A 23321-nucleotide genomic window follows, 5' to 3' on the forward strand; every position below is an offset into this window, starting at 1 on the left:
CAACTAAACAATAAACAAATTCATCAAGACATTCTAACTTTTCTTTAACAATATCCACCAGCGACCTTGCAATAACTATTTTTCTATGAAATCAACAACTACCTGTTTTAACATTTATTCTTCAGAAAAGTTTAATAACAAAAATAATTCAGTAATCCAAGATACAAATTTGTGCATAATTTTACGGGAGAGTTTCGAGCAATTGAATGTTTCAAGAATAAATGTATTCTAAATATGACTGCATGTTTATTAGTGAGAGCCCACTGATCATGTGAATTAATGTATTCACGAATAAAATAACTGACGCAAAATATTGAAAAAAAGTGTTGTTCACAGCCTAGTCCTACAAGCTTAAAACTGTTACAATTTCACAGAAGCTTTAGTTATGTAAACAAACCTATACTGGAATGGTTTCTATTTTGTATTGTTAACCAATCTATTTCCACAAATGGTTAAATTTGGTGTATTTTAACTAGGGATCAGATCAAATCAAATTAGATGCCACATTATTATTTGACCACATTTACAGTTAACTGTCTATGACAGTCAATTGCAAAATCTACTCTTGGTTTACATTTTTATACTGCATTAGGGTTACAACAGCTTCTTCATCAAGTGATTTTGTCCCACAGGAATTCATTAAACAAGCCATGCTTTTCATTCCCGTATGTTGAATTTATTTCAGTCATTTGTCGATCACATACTGCTTGACTGGTAGACAGCGTCCCTTACTAAAGCTATCGTCCAGCCATTTTTGTGATACAACTACAGCATCTTTGGGTGTTCCTATGGATTTCACATCCTAAAATATAACAAATACAAGTCAATTCATATTCGAACTTACTAATAAATACTACTATAATTATAACAATAAACAACCTTGTGTTTGATATAGTTGTTATAGTTGTATTATAGAACAAGAATTCCATGGAAGTGTCGCCAGCACAGCATCATAAAAAATAGTTATTTACAGTTGAAAATATTGTTAATAATTAGGTGAAGTCCCATAACTCTTGCAAATATTGATGGATTTTGACCAGTATCAAACCCATCTAAGATCTCATTGATGTAAAGCAATACACCAAATTTGGTTGAAATCGGACAATAAATACTTAAGTTATCGAGCAGGAACCATGATTTGCCGATTTTAAAGTCCTGTAACTCTTGCAAATATTGACGGATTTTGACCACAACTCAACCCATTTAAGATCTCATTGATATAAAGCAATTTATAAAATTTGGTTGAAACTGGACAATAAATATTTAAGTTATTGAGCGGAAACCATTGATTTATCTGTTTTGACAATTTTAAAGTCTTGCAAATATTGACGGAATTTGTCTATTATAGAACTCATCCGAAATCTCATTGATATAAAGCAATATACCAAATTTGGTTGAAATCGGACAATAAATAATTAAGTTATCGCTAGGAAACCGTTTTCCAGACACTGACGCCGACATAGTGATACCTAGGTGTCACCCTTGCGTTGCAGGCGACACAAAAATGAGAAACCATCATTACTATCTTAAGTTAGACAATAAGCAGAAAGGTTTTCTAAAAGATTGAATAAGGATGACCTTGGGAGTAATATATACAATGTTACTATCAATACTAAGCTCTTTTCAACCTTCTTAAAAATAAAGGACATAGCGGAATGACTTGGTATGGTCAAATTTGCATAAAGGTAATTCATATGATTATCTCTGAATTTGAAAACATGTATGTCTTCAATAAATGAGTAATATTACAACAAATGCATAGTTTTTTATGATATTTTGGAGAAGAGGGAATTATTTGACTTACTTCTGCTGAGCAGCTTGAGTGGACTACCACATGAGTTGTCTTGTCTCCAACGATAGAGTCAACATCAGCATCATATGTACGAATATTAAGGACAAAACTTATCCCTCTGAACATCATATCTGATCCAATAAGCCCATCTCTATAATAACAAACCCAGTTTGAAAAGGCCTTGAGAATATAAATACCAGTATATGATTACTTCTTTTGAAAACTATGGCTTCATTTGTGCAAAATGTGAAAGGTTAGACTAGATTTGGTCCAAATAAGCAATAAGTCCCTAATTAAAAATAGCTGTTTTTCTAGTTAAATATGGTAATATCTAAGATATCGGCATTGTCCAGCTCATAAAACATTAACTTACATTGCATTTTTATTGATGAGGATAGCTACCAAGAAAAAAAAGGAAAATTATTGAAAGTTTCTAGTTCAATAGATAGAAGATTAGTCATAGGGGCTCATATATAGAGTTGTGAATTGTACCAACAGAAGGATATGCCACTAGATATCGTCGGTATTTCTTGATCTGGTCGGGGGTGATATTGGTAGGATGTAGATATGCTGTGACACCACGGAATATATCGGGCAGAGTATGAGGTTTATTGTCATTCTCCTTATAACTGGATATCTTCTTCTCTGCAAATAGATTCATTATCAATGCTACATAAGGTAAGATCTTGCATGGTTTTGGTTTTATTAGTTTAACGTCCAATTAATAGCCAGGGTCATTTAAAGATGTGCCAGGTATTGATGGTGGCGTAAATTTAAGCCAGAGTGCCTGGACAAAAACCAGCGCCCAGCCATCAGTACCGGACAGCTGGCCCACATAGGATTCAAACTCGCAACCTTGAGGTGAAGGACTTGTAATATGTCGGGACATCTTAACCACTCGGCCATCAATGCCCTGCCATTAGTTAAGATATCTTCTCCATGCGAACAAAGCACAAAAATAAAATACTAAAATTTCAAAACAAAGTTATGTAAATAATGGATATATCAAAAATACATTGATTACTTTATGACTAGTGGTTGTATTAATTTTGTAAAAAATTGTGTTCAACAATAAAAACATCACCAGGTGGATAATATACTTACTTTTAGCAGGTGGGTCACTGTCTTCTGAAGATTTCCGTTTCAGTAGCTGCTGTTTACGGGGGTAATAATAACTGGGTCAAGTTAAGGAATTTTGTTTTGTCAAAACTAGTATTTTAATGTGGCACACTATTTTTAATTGGTGTGCATATTTTCGTTCAAAGCCTATTTGTCATATAAGAGCACATCAAACGATAAAAATAAACTTTATTTTACATCGATTGCGAAACAAGTTAAAACAAACGGAGTGTCCAGAGGAGACCCATTTGATCTGACAGGTGACCCTTACCTTTTCACGTCTGTGTTGGGATTGAACCCCAGCCCACTAGGTGAAAGCAGCTTAACCACTACCATCCTATCACACATGTAACACAAGTCCGTCGAATAAATCACACGACATCACTTTGGTTATGTCAAGTAAATAAGTTACTAAAATGATGAATTTTTCTATATGATCAAACGAATTAAAGGATTCAAAATTCTTTAAGTAAAGGATACATATATGTAGGAATGCCTTCTGATGCTAAATGTTTTTTGATGAGTCTTTCTGTACCGTACCAGTTAAACCCAGGGGTGTCGTGACCGATTCGTGGTAAGTGAACACTGGCTATTAATACAAAAACATAGAGAAATTAGTGCCCAGCATATCTAGAGCAAATCTTTGTGATATGTTCACATTAGAAGCTGAAGATTAGAGCTAAATACAACCAGTTTTACGACATTTAAGACAACATTTTGAAGTTTTTTGTTCTTGTTCCAATTGACCTTGAATCACATAGAAAATTTGAACAGGAGTATACAAAACCTAAATCAAGTGAAAAGCTACTATAAATCAACTTATTTTAACACCAACTTTATTTGGCATTTTCATGCCAAATTTTTTGGTGTTTTTATGAACTTTTTTACGGCAATTTTCATTTCACAGTTTGCATGTAAAATGCTCTACTGCACTTTTAGATGAATCTTTTTTTCAGCAACTTATTTTTCACAATTCCATTGGCCCAGGAAACATGCGAAAATAAGTTGGTTTACAAAGGTATTTTTTATCCTATTAATAACGTAGGGGCAATAAACAAGTTGTAATATGATGGGAGTTACCTTTCCTTGCCTTGGCGAGGTAGTGAACAGCTTTGAGACCTTGCTGGAGGGCAGACAACTTTATCCCCGACAGATTGTTATATTTGTCCCTGTGCTGGCCGATTATCAGGGCCAACTGGAAGTTAAACATGTCAAACAATCAACTGTTAAACATACAATATTTGTAAGTTAAACACATGCAGCAAATAATATGTTAAACATTTGACACTGATATCTAAATGATATGATCTGGATTTTTAGGAAGAAAACCTTCAGTGTTTCATAATAGGGTCTGAATTAAAATCATCAAAAGCAAGACTACATAGGTATACAAAATCCTTTTAATGCCCTTTAATGTTCAACAGTAACTAATCTCAGAATTAGATTAAAAGTCATGCATTTTTTTCAGTTGAAAAGTAGCAAATTTTCTCTTCTTTTTTCTTCCAAGGTCTAAATCTTTTACCTCAAAATTTGTCAAGCATGGCTTCAATCTTGTCAATTACAATTGATGACCTGACTTTGAGTGCAGATTTTTTTTTTAGAATAATTCAAGGTAAATTCAATCTATGTGAGCAATTATGTATTAATCAACATTCAGGCATTTGATGACTTCATTCAATTATTCACTAGCAAATACAACTTTAGAATTTCAAAGTATCCTGGAGAGATGGCTTTATAGAAAGGAAGATAATCATGAGTAAGCAAAATGAGTTATATAGATCTCCTAATAAAGTGGGCTGATCATTTCAAAAATGTATTGATGTTTTTACCCAGTCCTCTTCTCCATCACGAGTGTGCTTGTCATCAAGGGCAATCAGATGACAGTCCCCAAGATCTAAATCTATGTACAAAATATTTAATTGTTGTATTAGTCAATATGTCAAGCTTTACATTCCAAAATAATATGAGAGTTTCAAGATCCCAAAACTATGTGGGTAAAGTACAATTTATTGTCAATTAGACTCACCTTCCGGAGATTATGACATCACACAAGATTCACACCAAAAGATGATGCCACAAGAACCAGAAGGTCAGGCTATAATCAACGGTAAATCATACTTTACCAATATTATTTTGGAATCTCGAAAACCCCTATATTGTTATAAATATGTTATGATTAATAAATATACACTAGCATACCAACACATTCATTTACAGAAAAAGATTTTAAACCTGCCCTATATGACACTGTTAGGGAGAAGTTAAGAATTTTTTTTTAATGTAGTCAAATGTTGTTTCTGAAGAACATTAACAGAAAATGGAATTATAACTATGTGTAAAGTTATCCAGCTAGAAAACCTGAATTCTGTTATTAAAATATTTTTTTCAAACCTTTCATTTAAATTTTATAACAGTTTCCATGATAAGAGGAACCAGGACAGCCTACCTCCCATATCTCCTGCCAACTCGTATTGTTCCTGTGGTCCTGTAGAACGACGTTCTATTGCAGAGAATATACCACCTTTACCCCAGCCTCCGGAATCATCTACAGTAAACATGCAAATAAAATCAGTAATTGTGTAAAATAGAGACTGTTTGTACCTGTAATCAATAAATATAGGGGGCAGTAATGGCAGACCTAAATCATCTACACAATTTTGGTTTATACGGTTGGACTGTTTGTAAAAGTAATCATTCCACAATATGAAATCATAAGGTATTAATAAAAAAACAAAAGATTTGGTCCAACCAATGGTATAAATGAAAACAGCCCTACTTTCTCAGATGGATAGTTTTCCTTCTCTATTACAACACAGTACATCCTTAAACTACCACAGCTGTTTATATATAATTGGAGGACATAAATATGGTTTTATATCATTGACCCATTCACTGAGGCCTGTATACAACTATTTATAGGCCTAGTAGGAAATCCTAAAATAATCAGCCCATTGTATAATATAATCTTTATTGGAGAAATTGTTTACTCTAGAGCACAATTTTTAAGTATTTAGATGTGTAGTAGGTCAAAATTATTTAGAGAACTTTTAACGCTAAAAGAAGATATTATATACACAAGGAAGACACAAAGAAAAATATAAACAAAATAATTAGACATCCCCCAAATTAAAAACAAAATAATAAGATATCCTCCAAATAAAAACAAAAAATAATTAGACATCCCCCAAATAAAAACAAAATAATAAGACATCCCCCAAATAAAAACAAAATAATAAGACATCCCCCAAATAAAAACAAAATAATAAGACATCCCCCAAATAAAAACAAAATAATTAGACATCCCCCAAATAAAAACAAAATAATTAGACATCCCCCAAATAAAAACAAAATAATAAGACATCCCCCAAATAAAAACAAAATAATTAGACATCCCCCAAATAAAAACAAAATAATAAGACATCCCCCAAATAAAAACAAAATAATAAGACATCCCCCAAATAAAAACAAAATAATTAGACATCCCCCAAATAAAAACAAAATAATAAGACATCCCCCAAATAAAAACAAAAAATAATTAGACATCCCCCAAATAAAAACAAAATAATAAGACATCCCCCAAATAAAAACAAAATAATTAGACATCCCCCAAATAAAAACAAAATAATTAGACATCCCCCAAATAAAAACAAAATAATTAGACATCCCCCAAATAAAAACAAAATAATAAGACATCCCCCAAATAAAAACAAAATAATTAGACATCCCCCAAATAAAAACAAAATAATTAGACATCCCCAAAATAAAAACAAAATAATCAGACATCCCCCAAATTGACGGATCGCCAGCTGTCAATCAAACCACATGTGGCTTTGCATTTTGTATTGTGTGTGCTACGATGTTTGCTCCGACATTGAATAGAAACATGTGCGTTTGTGAGCATGAGGCGTGGCTATATTACACCTGGCGATCGGTTAATAAAGACAACAATTACCTGCACAGTGCACAATGACATTCACCAACGTCCCTGCCTTGACTGGTCGTGTCACATCCCCGCTGACGTAGTTAATCGCCGTTTTCTTCGTAACTTCTACCACGTCCTCCTCCTGAGAGAGATCAAACATCTCTTCCTCTCCGTTCTCTTCCTCCTCTTTCTCCTCGTCACTTTCAATCTGGACACATGAAGATATATACCCTGCTTCCTTCCACATCGCCTCCCTGCACATCAAAAAGGAAATATTTTCAAATCCAGTCAAATCATGTGGAAAAACAAATTAGGGTCGGTCAGGTAAAAAATTAGGGTCGGTCCGGTAACCCTAAACAGACATTTTTGTTTTGGTCTTATCAGTAATTGGGTTTCTTTCTTATTTTTATGCACAACTTACAAAGTAAAAATATGGGTGGAACCAAGCATACCAAACCCGTCTCAAAACCAACCTCTTTTTTATCCTTTGCTCCTCTCTCTTTATTCTCTTTTCCTCAGCAAGCTTTGCTCTCTTCTCTGCTGCCTCTTTTCTCTGTAATTATAACATAAGTTATTGGAATAGTGGCCCTTACATCCTGTGTCCATCCAGCTGGATATTTCAATATTTATAATAAAACACTGCCATGTCTTTAACAATGACAAAATAAAGTCTTAATTCCTCGACTAAAACTGTTTCTATGGTTTTTTAACTGCATATTGTCATTATTGATGCTGAAAGGAAGTGGGGCAGATTATTTGTCAATTTACAACTTGAAAGTAACCGGAAAACTTTGTTTTTAAAACCACTGAAAATATATAGATCATGTATGTTGGGTTTGACTACATTTTGTTATACTAGAAGTTATATCTCCGCAACCATGTAATGTATGTACATGTCTAGGAGTTCAAAAGTTCTAAAGAGCTAGAACTGTCACCAGAGTAAATGACTAATATCCCCCGCTGCTCAAATTTAGTAATAACTCCATTAATAAGGAACATTGCAGAACCCTATATAGTTTACTTAACTCTCATTTATGTCTGTGTTCTGTGAACCAAATTTTATCAAAATCTGTCGATTAGTTTAGGTCGGACAAAGTTGTGTCTATAGATAGACAGACACACAGCCTGATTCAAGTATACCCCCCTTAACTTCGTTGAGGAAGATATTAAAAAAACAACCATAAACAAACAGATAAAGGACATATGGGCCTTTTACCTTGGCATTTCTCTCCTCCAGTTCCTCCGCTGTCAGCGGTTTCCGTGGTTTCCTTTTGACCTCCGGGAATAGTTCCAATAACTTTGTGCTTTTTCCTCGTCGCAATCTCCCTGCTGAGGTATCTTCCTCCAATATTTCTTTCTCCACTGCACCAAAAACAGGATAGGAAATAATTGCGTAATACGACATTTTATGATTCGAAAACTCTTACAGTATTTTTCAAAAAATTAAAATATCTGCTACTTAAGATAATGTTTAAACTTTGATAACTCAAAATTTGTCTAACTTCAGGTTCAGCTTGATTCAAAGTATTTTACAGTAACTAGTTTTTATTTGACACAACGAATTCAAATAATTTGTCAAACATGCTCAGATAAGGTATCACATTGTGAACCAACTGTCTCTCTTGTGCGATTTACTTTTGTCAATTTTGGGTAAATTAATATCTACATCACTTCTACAGATAAAAATTTCCATTCAATTTTATAATTTTCGCAAAGTTGTTTTGAAATAGAAATCAAGAAATTTAATAGCTGCAAAAGGAAACTTTAATTACTAACTAACAGCACTGCTGTCAACTTTGATTACTCAAGTTTTAAAGATGTTTCATCACCGGGAGATCAGAGCATGAATGATACTCATCATTTGAAGGGAAATTAGAAGCTCAAACTTTTCAATGGTGTGGTATAAAGTAAGTAACTTTTGTAACTGAAGAAAAGTACTAAATCGTCTGCTCCTGTAACTGAAGAAAAGTACTAAATCGTCTGCTCCTGTTTTGATAATGAAAAATACCATTTGTCAGCGGTGGAGCATCTTTATCTAAGAGCACTGCTGTCAACTTTGAAGTAAAAAGTTTTAAGTATACATAGGTTGTCAGAGACACAAATATTACAACAAACCTGCCAACAGTTGTTCAAAAGCCTTAATATCATCAGCCGTGGGTTCCTTTGAATAATCTGTCCCCTCAAACTCGTACATACTGGCTGGTCCCACCTCCAAGTCCTGGTAACATGTATTAGTATTACACCGTAAACATCACACAACAAATTTCATGATTCTATGTCAATACTATGAAAAGCTATGAAATAAATAAACGTGAAAATGCAATAAAATACCATGAATCTGGCCATTAAATTTTGTTGACAATTTTTCATATGTATTACTGAATTGTTATAAATCGCATGAAAAATAAAAACCAATATCATGGCCATGATTTAATTGAACATCCCATGACTATTGACAGTTGCTCTATGAATAATCAATAGAATTATCACAGAAAGAAATCAATCTAATAAACTTAATGAATTTCTTTAATGATAACTTTTTCTTGTTCGATTCATGGCCATTTATATGTCAATGATGGCCATGAACTTGAGACTAAATGAAATGTAGTATTTCATGGCCATTGACTTAAAAATGGCCATGAATCTTATAAGAATTGGTTTAGAATCCACATACAGCACATTTAAGTTATATAATTATACACATAGGAAGTTTGAAATAAAAAGAAAAATACTACTCTATAACCATGAATTAGCTGTATTAAAGAGTGTTTTTTTTATATAAACATGTTTTACTGTAGTTACACCCACCATGGAACTGCTGGCTTTTGCTTCTGGCTCCTCGTCTGGCTGCCATTCACCGTTGATCGACGGACCAAGAATCTTTGTGAAATCTATTTCAGGTTCATCATTATCCTCCTCGTTTAACAAACTGTCCACACCAAATTTGAGGATATCCTGAAGCTGTAAGTTTAATACAACTTAAATTAAATTGTCAACTTTTGCATCATATTCAACCTAATAAATCCACTTTATACATACAAGGATTCCATTGTATTTTGTCATCACAACAGCTAACTAAGATGATTTTAGGACAAGCTCATTGGGTGGTTGTATGCCAGGTTGGTAGCATGGTAAAGTATAAAAAGTCTTGTTTTTCACATTTCATACAAGGTTTTGATTCCAAGACTAGGGCATATCCTCCATCAAAGACAACTTGAAACTACCATTGATAAAGAATTTTTGCATGGGGTAGAACCTAGAACTCTCACCATGTAGGCGAGAATGGTCTACTCTCAAGCCAAAAGAGAGGCAGTACCTAGGGAGATATTAAAAATAGTTAGTCCAATTTGAATTATTATTAACAAAGATTATGTAAGTTGAACCGAGGAGTCACCAGCAGGCAACAGTCAGGGAGTACTGGTATTATAAGGTACAGTTGACCTAGTTGGTAGAGCAAGTCCTACAAATCAACAGTAAACTGGATAGCAATAATACAAACGCTACACGCATTGTATTAAAAAGTAGTATCAATAAGCTGTCTAAAATGGACAGAAAGACTAGGATCCTTAACTTATTCACCCCTGAAGCCACATGTAGGTTGTTCTAAATCAAAGACTAGACCAGTCCATTATGAAATTTTAGGGGTGAATGAGAACATGAACACATGTACCTACCCCAACTTTGTCAGTGGTGATGAGAGATTTGGCCCCGAGTGTGAATTGTCCTTCCTCAATAACTTTTTCAGTAAGTCGTAGTTTGTCCTCCGCCCGACGTAGAATGATCTCCTCAACGGTATTGGTACCTATCAGTCTCACTATTTTCACTGGTCTGTAAGAATAAGTACAATATCATAATATTGTTAGTCTACCTGTCAAATTATAATATTGTTAGTCTTAAGGTTATGTCATACTGTATAGAAGATATTACCCAGCTGTATCAAATGTTTTTACAGAGATGTATGTGTACCTGACTTGTCCAATACGATGTGCCCTTGCCGCAGCCTGGAGGTCGTTCTGAGGGTTGAAGTCACTGTCCACAAATATCACTGTATCAGCTGCTACCAAGTTCAACCCCTGGCCACCTGTTAAAAGTTCACAAAGCTTTAAATACTGTAAACGCACTCACTTTAGCACAGTCAAATTATAGTGCAAATGTGAAAAACTTAAAATTACATTTATTAGCAGCGATATAAATTAGTGCAATTTGGTGGTTCAAAACCAGAACTACCCCTTTACAAAATTTTCCACTGTACCTGAATTAGCGCTTCAAAACTACCACTAAGGTCAGTACATTTACAACTTAGATGGAAATTTGTAAAATCCCTAATTGTAATACAGTGGAACCTCTCGAAACCGATCATGGTCGGTGCATATAATTTCGGCCGGTTTAGAGAGGGTTCGGTTTGGAGAAGTGAACCGAATACCGATCATCACGATCCGGATTTAATCGATCGGAAGTCGTTTTTTACATTAGTGCACCGCACGTATGCCTAGAGTTCGTTAAAACCGACCGATATTGATTGTTTCATTTCATTTCAGAATATTTTATTGTAGTATTACAATTGGGATTGGGCAACAGGCTATGCCTATATTAGCCCTCTCCCCGGTAGCTACATGAATAACAGTACAATACATAAAATCCATCAATAGAAATAGCATCTCGTTAACAGAAATTACAAATAATTTAGGAGAATCTCATAAGCTTAAAATAAAACATAAGAAATTATTGTCAGATGAGTATCACAATATTTACAATATTTTAAAGATGCTCCACCACCAACAAGGAATAAATGAATTTCATTATTTGAGCAATAATTAGCATTTAATCATGTTAATATATATCTATTGAAGTAATTTACAATACATTTGGTGAATGTGTTCCATATAGGGCACAGTGGCATGGACATTTCTCGGGATGTAATAAATTATTTTATATTTTTATTTAGAAGTAGAAAAGAAGTTAAGACTTTCTGTAGAAAACATCAATTCGTTTGCTCATGTATTTGATGGAGAGAAAATAGCATTCGTTGGTGGAAAAGCATATTTAATAAATGTTCACAATATCTTATTGAATAGAATTAAATGTTCTCAGTGTCAATGACATCTCATACAAAACGTCTGGTATCACTAATGTATTCATGTACAATTTTCAATAGTTTATCATTTGAATTAATCATTTTAAATTTATCGCCATTATTTTAATTCAAATATTGATTGTTAATGTGAATGTTATCACAAAAAAGAGAATAATACGTTTAAAAGGAATGGATTACAGCAAACTTGACTTTGTTACCGCTTATAAACGTAATTTAGTTAGTTAGTTGCGTGAATGTTCTTGGGGATGTTTTCGCCTGCAACCTACATACGACCGATCGCTTCTGGTTACGCCAAGAATCAAATTTAATGGTCTAATTACACGATGATCAGTCGATGCCGGTCATTATATGACATAGTCATTTTCTAAAACAATACATGGCTTTGGCTTCTTCATACAGATAATTTACGTTATCCGACAACTACCTATATGTAAATAAAAACAAGAGGCCCAGAGGGCCTGTATCGCTCACCTGGTTTGTAATGCCAAGTAATGTTCTGAATACAGGTTCATTGTTTCTTTTCTGAAGGAATTTTAATATTAACCTCTAAATCCCCTATTGGGCCCCACCCCTCCTGCCCCCAGGGGGTCAGAGCCAGAATTTATACAAGTTCTGTTCCCCTTCTTCCAAGGATGTTTATGGCCAAATTTGGTCACAATCCAAACAAAACTCTAGGACAAGAAGTGATTTATAGGATTTACCTCTATTTCCCCTATTGGGCCCCACCCGTCCTGCCCTCGGGGGGCCAGAGTCAAAATTTATACGAGTTCTGTTCCCCTTCCCCCAAGGATGTTTGTGGCCAAATTTGGTTACAATTCATGTAGAGCTCTAGGACAAGTAGAGATTTAAAGGATTTACCTCTATTTCCCGTATTGGGCCCCGCCCCTCCTGCCCCCAGGGGGTCAGAGCCAAAATTTATACAAGGTCTGTTCCCCCTCCCCCAAGGATGTTTGTGGCCAAATTTGGTTACATTCCATTCAGAACTCTATGACTAGTAGCGATTTAAAGGATTTACCTCTATTTCCCCTATTGGGCCCCGCCCCTCCTGCCCACGGGGGACCAGAGCCAAAATTTATACAAGTTCTGTTCCCCTTCCCCCAAGGATGTTTGTGGCCAAATTTGGTTACATTCCATTCAGAACTCTATGACTAGTAGCGATTTAAAGGATTTACCTCTATTTCCCCTATTGGGCCCCGCCCCTCCTGCCCCCTGGGGAACCAGAGTCAAAATTTATACAAGTTCTGTTCCCCTTCCCCCAAGGATGTTTGTGGCAGAATTTGGTTACAATTCATGTAGAACTCTATTACAAGTAGCGATTTAAAGGATTTACCTCTATTTCCCCTATTGGGCCCCGCCCCTCCTGCCCCCGGGGGACCAGAGCCAAAATTTATACAAGTTCTGTTCCCCTTCCCCCAAGGATGTTTGTGGCCAAATTTGGTTACATTCCATTCAGAACTCTATGACTAGTAGCGATTTAAAGGATTTACCTCTATTTCCCCTATTGGGCCCCGCCCCTCCTGCCCCCAGGGGAACCAGAGTCAAAATTTATACAAGTTCTGTTCCCCTTCCCCCAAGGATGTTTGTGGCCAAATTTGGTTACAATTCATGTAGAACTCTATGACAAGTAGCGATTTAAAGGATTTACCTCTATTTCCCCTATTGGGCCCCGCCCCTCCTGCCCCCGGGGGACCAGAGCCAAAATTTATACAAGTTCTGTTCCCCTTCCCCAAAGGATGTTTGTGGCCAAATTTGGTTACATTCAATTCAGAACTCTATGACTTGTAGCGATTTAAAGGATTTACCTCTATTACCCCTATTGGGCCCCGCCCCTCCTGCCCCCGGGGGACCAGAGCCAAAATTTATACAAGTTCTGTTCCCCTTCCCCAAAGGATGTTTTGTGGCCAAATTTGGTTACATTCCATTCAGAACTCTATGACTTGTAGCAATTTAAAGGATTTACCTCTATTTCCCCTATTGGGCCCCGCCCCTCCTGCCCCCGGGGGACCAGAGCCAAAATTTATACAAGTTCTGTTCCCCTTCCCCCAAGGATGTTTGTGGCCAAATTTGGTTACATTCCATTCAGAACTCTATGACTAGTAGCGATTTAAAGGATTTACCTCTATTTCCCCTATTGGGCCCTTGCCCCTCCTGCCCCAGGGGGGACAGAGCCAAAATTTATACAAGTTCTGTTTCCCCTCCCCAAAGGATGTTTGTGGCCAAATTTGGTTACAATCCATGCAGAACTCTATGACTAGTAGCGATTTAAAGGAAATGTTGACGGACGGACGGACGGACGGACGGACGGACGGACGACGGACGGACGGACGGACGACGGACGCCGCACCATGACATAAGCTCACCGGCCCTTCGGGCCAGGTGAGCTAAAAACCCGTGTGATTTGAATGCGAAAATTTCTCTTTATTACTAGCTCTGCTTGTTTTCCTACAGTAAACAAACTGCGTGCACATGGTAGACCTTCGTTAGATATCTAATTATAAACAATAGGCATGATTAAATAATTACACCACCATCTCGGGTATAATTACTGTGTACCTATAGCCTTCACATCTGTATACATGCCCAAGGACATGGCATGCAACAACTATGGTACAGGTACGTGTGTATTTCATGGTCGGTTGATCAGACCTCAATGCAATCTATCGGTGTCGCTCAGGTAAGGCCGGTTTTCAGAAGTGTATTTTAGTTACATTCGACTATTCCGATCTCAAAATCGGTCCGGTATTCGGAATTGGGAGGGATCGGTTTTGGGAAGTTTTATATACTATTAATAAAGAGGAATTCATTCCGTACATGACATCCATGTTCGGTTTCTAGAGGTGATCGGTTTTGAGAAGGTTCGGTTTTGGGAGGTTCCACTGTACAATGTATATGTGAGCACACATAAGGGCATTGACTGCTGCTATTAACCCAGCGTAAGGTGTAACATTAGCCACGTCTTGTGCCCGCAAACGCACGTGTATTCAATGAGCAATACACAATACAAAATGCTAAGTCAAATGCCATTGACTGACAGCTGGTGATCCGTCAAATATAGACTGTGACTGATAATAAGACAGACCTCTAATGATATCAAACAGATACTTTATAATCATTAACCATACCTGCTTTAGTGCTGAGTAAGAATACAAATGTTTCCTCGTTTTTGTTGAAGTTCTGAACTGCCAGGAACCTTTCCTCTCCTCTTACAGATCCGTCCAGACGCTCGTAGTTATAATCTTAAACAGAAAGATGATGACAATTCATTTCAAACCCTGTGAACCCTTAATTCTTAAAAGGCATTTATACTATTTATTTCAACTTTTAATAAATCATTAGAAATATAAATTTAACATATAACAAACAGACTTTGGTAAAACGAGTAATACCTTTAAGAAATAAATGTCTCTGCCTTGACATGCAATCAGGGACAGGACAGACACAAGCATCCTATATGATTCAACATGTCATGGTGGGAGCTTAACATCAAAATTTAAGCAACTTCATGTAATTAACTGAAATTGACTACACAATATCAGCAGATGGTGTAATATTGTATAAAACCTGATCTTTTTCGCCGTGTTGTAGAAGACTACCTCTGTATCCAAGATAATCCTGCAGAATATCCAACATGCGGGTCATCTGAGAAAACAGGAGTACTTTGTGTCCAGTCTGTTTTAGATGATGTAGAAGTTTATCAATCACCACCAGTTTACCACTGGCCTCGACCAGGTGGTCTCCTAATACAAACGGTTCCGGTTCCACACCTGCCAAATTAATTAACCAAATTAAAACATTGTATTTATTAATAATAGCATTTCTGTTACACCAAACCAATAAATACTAGAAGTGTCTGTTAAACATTAGTGTCACCCTGACTGATTGTACTCAATCTTTGCAGAATTTTTGTCTTCTGTTGATGTGATAATCCGTCATTTCCTATTTATAATTCTATATAAGTAGTTGACTTTAAAAAAATCAATTATCAAACAGAACACTGTTTGTCTTGATACATGCACACCAATTAACATAAAACGAATTTTTCCCTGTAAACAGATTATTATAATCTTATACCCAATAAAACAAAATTCGCTACATGAAAGTTATAGCCTTTACTGAAATAAAGGCATCATATATGATGAGTCAAACCGAATATCAGCCTAAAAATCAGTATGACCATAGTAAAACTCTCAGCTACTAGTGGGTCTTCAAGTTACCTGTATTTTCATGATGATAATATTTTCATGATTTCGCAGGTCATGGTTGCAAATATTTTTATGCTTGAAATATCAAGAATTGGTTGAAACAAAATTTTTATCGCTAAAATTCAAATAAATTTAATTTTAGGTCCAAAATGTGTAAAGTTTGGCTCGTGACCTGCAATACAGAATTTTGGATTAATCAGGGTCTACATATGAATTAAAGTTAACTAGGTTCAAATCCGAAATGCATGAAGGAAATTCTGTAATGTGTCAAGCAGACCCTTACCATCAAAAAGATATGGATGGTTAACACATTTACGAAGCTGCATTAAGATGTTCATCAGGCGCGGACTTCCTCCTCCGCCTGCTTGGTTCGCTCGCGTCTCAAACACAGCTGAAATGATGAAACAGATCTATATCTGATGCAGCAGCTGCAGATTGTACTAGGTCTGAATAAGTTCACATATAATCCAGCTTCTTGCTTCTTAATCTTTTACTTTGATGATGTGAAAATGTAATTGAAATGTATGTTTTCATCATTACACAACAACATATTAAACAATACAATGATAATGTTAACCATTTTGTTTTTACCAGATACAAATGTTCACATAGCAAATAATTTTGCGAGAGAGCTCGAACACGAATAATTGTACATGTATATAAATGAGTAAGAGCCCATAATAGCAAATTCATGTATTGGTGAATATATTGAAAATTATGTGGAAATATCATATAAACTAAACTAAAGTGGTTTAAGTACAGTAAGGAAAATAATAAAATTTGACAATAATTTCAAAATTCTTGACAAAAATACAAGACTAGTTTTTATGTTGTACATACTTACATAGATCCTTGGTGAGAATGGCTTTGTACAGTTTCTTCTGTAGTTTTGACACACCATGGTAGAGGACCACTTCAGATTTTTTGGGTAGGTCCTTGAGTACCCCCTCCTTGGTCCTCCTCAGTAGATAGGGCTGCAGAAGGCTGTGGAGCTCTGACACACCTGTGTTAATTATACAATACAGGAGTTATTCCAGTCATTCTAGAAAACTTTGAATATCAATTCTATAAATAGGGGTCAAAGAAGTAATATCAACAGGATTTTTCAGATGACACAGGATCCCATTAAATGTAAGTCTGTAGGATACAAATTACTTCAAATGGTGAATATGGGTTAAAGAAGTAATTCCAACCATGTGGACTTAAACATTTTTCGAGGTGATCTGCCCCTTTATCAAGATACACAAAACGAACATAATTACATAATATGATGCAAACAGTTTCTAATTCTAAAAATAATAACAAATACAACAAAATGAGAGAATATCAAATTATATGACCCCAAATGCAAATCGGTACAGTAAAAGCTGGATGGGTCAGAAGAAGTTCAGTCTGAACAGAAAGAGACGAACATGGCTGACAGTATATATTGGTTGCCAAATCTACCATGGCATGACAAAAGAAAACAGAAATCTGCTATCCCTTCTCAGAAAATGAGCTTACCTAGGTATGCCTAGACATAAACTAGTCTACTAAGACTACTATTTATTTTACTGATACATTGACACATCTTTTTATCAAGTGTGTCAGAACTAGTCATGTCCTGCTACAAATCTCCTCCCTATTTTCTAATTCTGTTGGCTTGTAACAATTTGCTGTTGCAATTAATTAATTATAACTTAACAATTCACTACAACATGCAAACACTGAGTTCCCATTATTCTTAATTTATCTCATTGAGTTTTTTTGTGATAATATGTTACCCTTAGAGCGGTCAATGTCCTTGAACTTCTGTAGAAACCTGTCCAGACCAGACAGCCTGAACTTAGAAGGGTAGATGAAGCTGAGAAGAGAGTACAGCTCCTCCAGGTTGTTCTGTACTGGTGTCCCAGTGAGTAACACCCGGTGCTTCATACTCCACTGGAATAGTCAAGATTAAATATGGAGATCAAAATATGTCAGTCATAGCCATCGTCGGAAACCCAAGAGTCACCGCTCAAACGATAGGCCGGTGACGCATGGGTTTTCGATTATGAGTCATAGTATGAGACAGGTGATACTAGAACTGTCGCCGGAGAGGACGTCTATTACCCCCTGATGCATAAATTTAGCACCAACTCAATTAAACCGGGATATTGGGTTTGTTTGATGCCCAGAAGGGACAGAGGGGTTCACCCCACCAGTCATCAAAGTCACATTTTACAAAGTAAATATTTCATTAGTGACACAATATTACTTTTTGCCAATTTGAAAACCTGTGAATTTCAATAAATTTCAACTGATGTTTATATACTTTTTGAAAGAAAATAATGCATCCTGAAAATAAACACTTTCATTTAGTGTTTGCCAAATCAATTCATTTTCAGAGATAATAAACATGTATCAGTGTATATAATCTTTATTGCAAAAGGAGATAACTTCTATAGCCATCAAATTTATAGAAATTTATTTGTTTGCTCCAAAAATATTTGATGCAGAAAAACGTTGGTGAACAAATTTTAAAACCTGGTGTGAACCCAGGACAGTTGCCATGTAACCATCAGTCATATTTTACTCATTGAGCTCAAACTATTTTCAAGACCATGTATATCTATACATGACCATACCTGACATAAAACACTAATGTTTAAAGTGAACAGTCGGGCAAAGGAAAGCTTAAGTCGGCAAAAATGGTGTGAATGTATCCAGTATAATTTCTTATGAAATAGAAAAATAAAATCTCCCATCATAATATCTCTGCATGCCAAGAAATTAATTAAAACTATATGAATCTTAAAACGTCCTCCCGACTGGCTATGTCCATGGTTACATTTCCACGCAGCCTGGCTTTCAAAGAGCTAGGTGAATTTATTTTTAGAACTTTTCCATTATTTCAATGGTCAGAACTGGACAACGTAAGCAGAAGTGGACCGTCATTTTGATATGAAAGGACTTTTGAAAGGCCAATGAACACATTTAGAATGGTTTTCTTTGACCGACTATTCATTTTATACATTGTCTAGAGTGAGGGAAAGACATCTGCCAAGTATGGTGACAAGTCAGAAAGTCTTGCTTTATAAATCTCCTACATCATAAGGACCATCATTAATATTACAGACATCAAACTTACATCATTAAGTGTTTTGTACAGTAGAGACTGGCTGTTCTTGAGACGATGAGCTTCGTCCACCACCACTGCTTTCCAGTCCATTGAAGATAGGAATCCATTGAACCCGGAGTCCTTCATGCATAGCTACAATAGAAAAACACAAACATTTGATGATTATCTCATTTTTCTTCAGTAAGATTTTTATTACAAAATGAAAACCTTGCAAGATTTTTTTATAAACAAGTATGTTTGATTATTTTTATATGAACTAGAAATATGTCTGTTAGACATTAAAGTGCTCGCTGACTACTTTCTAAAACCTTAATTTTCAGTACAATATGCATCTACAAGGCCTTGCTCAGAGATAAAATATAACATGATTATTAAATAACCTGTAGGTATAAACCGACAAGCCTAAAATATCATCATCATCGACAACAGATGTATGTAGCACTAATGATCATGACCGCTCATTGCCCTCGGGACTATTGCAAGGAGATGGTTTACGTCCTTGATATATATATTGTAATAAATACTTTCCTTTACTTCATCAGAACTTAAAATATGAAATTACTTTGAACTTTTTTAATTGTGTTTTTTGTTACAAAGAAGAATATGATAGACTTGTTTCGCTGTTCAAAATAGTCGTCTGCTACAGCACTGGCCAGTCTCTGTAAACGTGGTGACTTACCTGTGTCATGCTTGAATGCCTTTCGGGTGTATATAAGATCTAGATCTCGGACGCTCGGACTGATATTGTATAATGTTTTTTTCTATTCTGTTTCTCTTACACAAGGGTGGGTAATTATATAAATATTTATTAGGACTGCAGCAAATGTGGTCTATGGTCACGGGTTAGTAAGCAATAGTGCAACTTACACCTAGGACCTTGGATGATGTGAAATAAATTAAACATAATCTGCTACATAATGCTGTTAATGTCTTTGGCCTGTACTAAAAGTTATTCGTTTTGTCACTTTTTTATTGAAAATATAAACCTAATTGTATTGTTTCGGAAGTTTCCAAATTCGGTCAGATGCTAAGAATATTGTGACTGATTCAATAGTTTGTATGATATGCCACTTTAAGTTTACACTAAATGAATGTGTTTAGCACTGTCTAATGTCACCGTTGTTAATTTATAGTAGAACATCGCTGACAGGTATCTTTAAGTTTATGGTTTTAAAAGATTGGTGTCGCTAAATAACGGTGAAATCTATTAAACCAGAAACATATATGAGATGGTAAAAGACAGTGACTTCAGGTATCGCTTGCGCAGTTGGAATCTGCGAATAGTGGATGTACACACGACTCCTCTTGAAAAAATGGAAGAGAGCTTGGAAAAAATATACCTCATATGTTGTAACAAGAACATTGAAGGGTTGCCCTCCCGCCTTCACATCTGTCCGTAGTTTCTGAGCCATGGCATTCCTCTCATCTTTGTCACCAACATAACTCTTCACCTCTGTATCAGGGGCAAACCTTAGGAAATATACTTGATTTAAGTAAAACTTCTAAAATAAAAATGTTCTAGTTCTCTTTCACTTTTCAAACCAGTTTTTACTTTTACTGTAGTTGACATAATTGTGATATACTGGTACTGTAAGGGTACACTCGGTTATTTTAATATTGATGATAATTTTGCAGACATTGCCATGATTGTGAAAATTTGATACATGAAACATTGAGAAATAGTTAAATCATGATTTAAAAAAATATTAAAACTGCCCCCCATAAATAACCGACTATATGGTATCTTACCTTTTCAGTTCTGATACCCAGTTCTCCAATATGGAGCGAGGGCAGATGATCAGATTTGGTCTCCATTTCTTAGCTCTTGAATCTATGTAGGTAAGGAAGGCTATTGTCTGAAAGGAAGTGTGAAGACAATATTAGGAAAACAGAAATACTGTGATACTTTACAAAGAAAACAGATGATAAGATTTTTTTTTCATTATATGTAAGTATATCCAAATACAGATAATCATTTCGCAGGTGTGCATTAATTGTAAAAGGAAAAGAGTGTCCTAAACCTTTCATTCAGTCATTATGTAATTCAGTCATTATGTATGATATTGAGATAAGATACTGTAGGTTGTAAATGACATAAACGAATGATAATAGACTGAAACACATGGTATGTTCAAAAAATCTCAATCAACACATTACTGGTGATTGTTTTTACCTGACATGTTTTCCCCAGACCCATTTCATCTCCAAGTATAGCACCATGACCTTTCTGATAACATTCGATCAGCCAGTTTACTCCTGTCAGTTGGTACGGACGGAGGGGTAGATCTATAATCAAAATATCATTCATAAAATGTTTTTTAATTAAAGCTTAAGAAATTATATTTTTGGTGGATTAAAGAAAGAATAAATGGGATCAGAGTATTCCTAAAATGATAGTATTTATTATTAGCACCTTTATAAAGGTAAGTATTTTCAAGATGGCAATGACTCGCAACCACCATCAATCACCAGCGACCAGATAGCTCAATCGGTAGAGCATCCATCTAGTGTTCAGATGGTCCCTGGTTCAAAACCCAGTCTTGCTATACCTTTTCTGCTCCTTTTAGCTACTACATTTGGTGACCTGTTTCAAGCATTGGTGGAACACTTAACCTGGGACCTTTTATCTGCATTCCACTTCTTTCCCTCTTCCTTTAAATTGATTTTTTTTTACAAAAACAAGGAAACAACATGTACAGTACATAAAGTCAACATAATGGCAAAATCTTCAATTACAGTAAATTAAAGGGCCCCTACTTTGCAAAACGGATTTTAAGTTTTCAAATTGGAAAGCAAAACGAGATTAATAATTTTGTAGCGTCACAAAAATTATAAACTTACCGTTAGTACTACACTTTTTGAACAATTGAATTAAAATAAAATAAAATACTAATTTTCTTAACGCCCGTTGTATTATATTTTCCGTCGTCTTCCTAATTACCAAGCATTAGCCGACTATAACTGCGCCAAATGGCAAAAAAGTGAAATAAATCTTAACTGTGAACTGTTACGCAGGAAATCTTGCATTTGTTTGGTGTTGTAACCTCATATTAGACCAACGACATATATTTCTTATGATAAAATAATTATTGTTTTTTAAAAACGTGCTGTCATTTCATGAGGTGTCGTATTTTTTTAACAAAAATTTAGGACATTTTTTCTAAATCTTCCATCCTTCAAGCAAGTACTAAACGTTGTGAAATTTAAAACTTTACCTTGGTGTTTCATTTGACTCGATAAGAGTATTTGTTGAGAAAAATGGTTTTTATTCCTATTATTAGGCGTCTTGCGTGGTGTTTACTGTTTAGCAGTGTAAAGTGACACATCCTTCTCACTTATAAATCCTTGTTTTTAAGAATCTTTAATCTTTTGTTTCGGGGGTGGGACCTTACTTGGCTGTCTATGCAGAGGCGCCTGCTTCTGGTTTTGGAAAATATATAATAGCCTTTCCGTACTACATATGAACCACAGGAGTTTGACGTTCTGTCAATAACATATTAATATATTATATACATGTATATTATAAATATATAAAAATGCCCTTATATAGTATATGTTTTTATATAGTAAAACATCATTTATATATATTTATATTATATATTATTGACAGCACGTCAAGCTCCTGTGTATGAATATACAATCAATGTTGAACTAGTATTGGTAGGATATTTATTTCAAAAACCAGAAGCAGACACCTGAGGTCTAGGTTTACTTTGTTAAATCCAGTTTGTGTTGCATTTCATAAACATTGAAGAGTGGTTAACCTCACATATACACTGCTGATATGACAAAAGTTAGATATGTTGATAAAACATTTCCTTAAATCAATAATTAAGTACAGATTATGGCAATCTTCCTTACCGGCCCATCCAAAGTCCTTCAACTTATCATTACTGTCGATATATTTCCTTTGTATTTCTTTTGAACACTCTCCATCTCCGTCATTCTCGCTGTCGCTACTTATGTCATGCATGTTGGTGAATGATCCGATCGCTGTCAATATTTCTTTCTGTACTGTTTTGCAATCATCAGACTGATCTAGCCTCGACTGATCATAACATGTTTATGCTTACTTGCAATTTCCCGGGTTC

The 23321-nt window shown here is 35.3% G+C and overlaps 1 protein-coding gene across 1 annotated transcript; it reads right to left on the minus strand.

Annotated features, from left to right (window-relative positions):
• Positions 1-233: 233 nt before the first annotated feature.
• LOC138329406 (chromodomain-helicase-DNA-binding protein 1-like) lies at positions 234-23311 on the minus strand. The gene is made up of 25 exons (XM_069276373.1): positions 23092-23311; positions 21404-21516; positions 20980-21086; positions 20571-20700; positions 19240-19362; positions 17894-18050; positions 16975-17133; positions 16414-16521; positions 15522-15692; positions 15051-15164; positions 10800-10914; positions 10508-10661; positions 9642-9794; positions 8949-9051; positions 8050-8195; positions 7307-7386; positions 6864-7087; positions 5358-5456; positions 4741-4811; positions 3992-4106; positions 3392-3500; positions 2897-2967; positions 2295-2437; positions 1805-1876; positions 234-802 (listed from the first exon to the last, which is right to left on the minus strand). Exons 1-25 carry the CDS (start codon positions 23201-23203, stop codon positions 686-688), a joined length of 3066 nt encoding a protein of 1021 aa, XP_069132474.1. The 5' UTR covers positions 23204-23311; the 3' UTR covers positions 234-685.
• Positions 23312-23321: the final 10 nt, after the last annotated feature.

This window comes from Argopecten irradians, chromosome 8, assembly GCF_041381155.1.
Source record: "Argopecten irradians isolate NY chromosome 8, Ai_NY, whole genome shotgun sequence".
In the NCBI taxonomy this organism is placed as follows: Eukaryota; Metazoa; Mollusca; class Bivalvia; order Pectinida; family Pectinidae; genus Argopecten; species Argopecten irradians.

Bases quoted from the DNA above. Each gene is read 5' to 3' on its own strand.
- LOC138329406 (XM_069276373.1), bottom strand. From the start codon at position 23,203: ATGCATGACATAAGTAGCGACAGCGAGAATGACGGAGATGGAGAGTGT. The intron at 17,134-17,893 runs GTAACATATTAT...TAATTAACACAG, and splicing joins GGACATTGACCGCTCTAAGG to GTGTGTCAGAGCTCCACAGC. The intron at 4,812-5,357 runs GTAGGCTGTCCT...TTTTGTACATAG, and splicing joins GTTGGCAGGAGATATGGGAG to ATTTAGATCTTGGGGACTGT.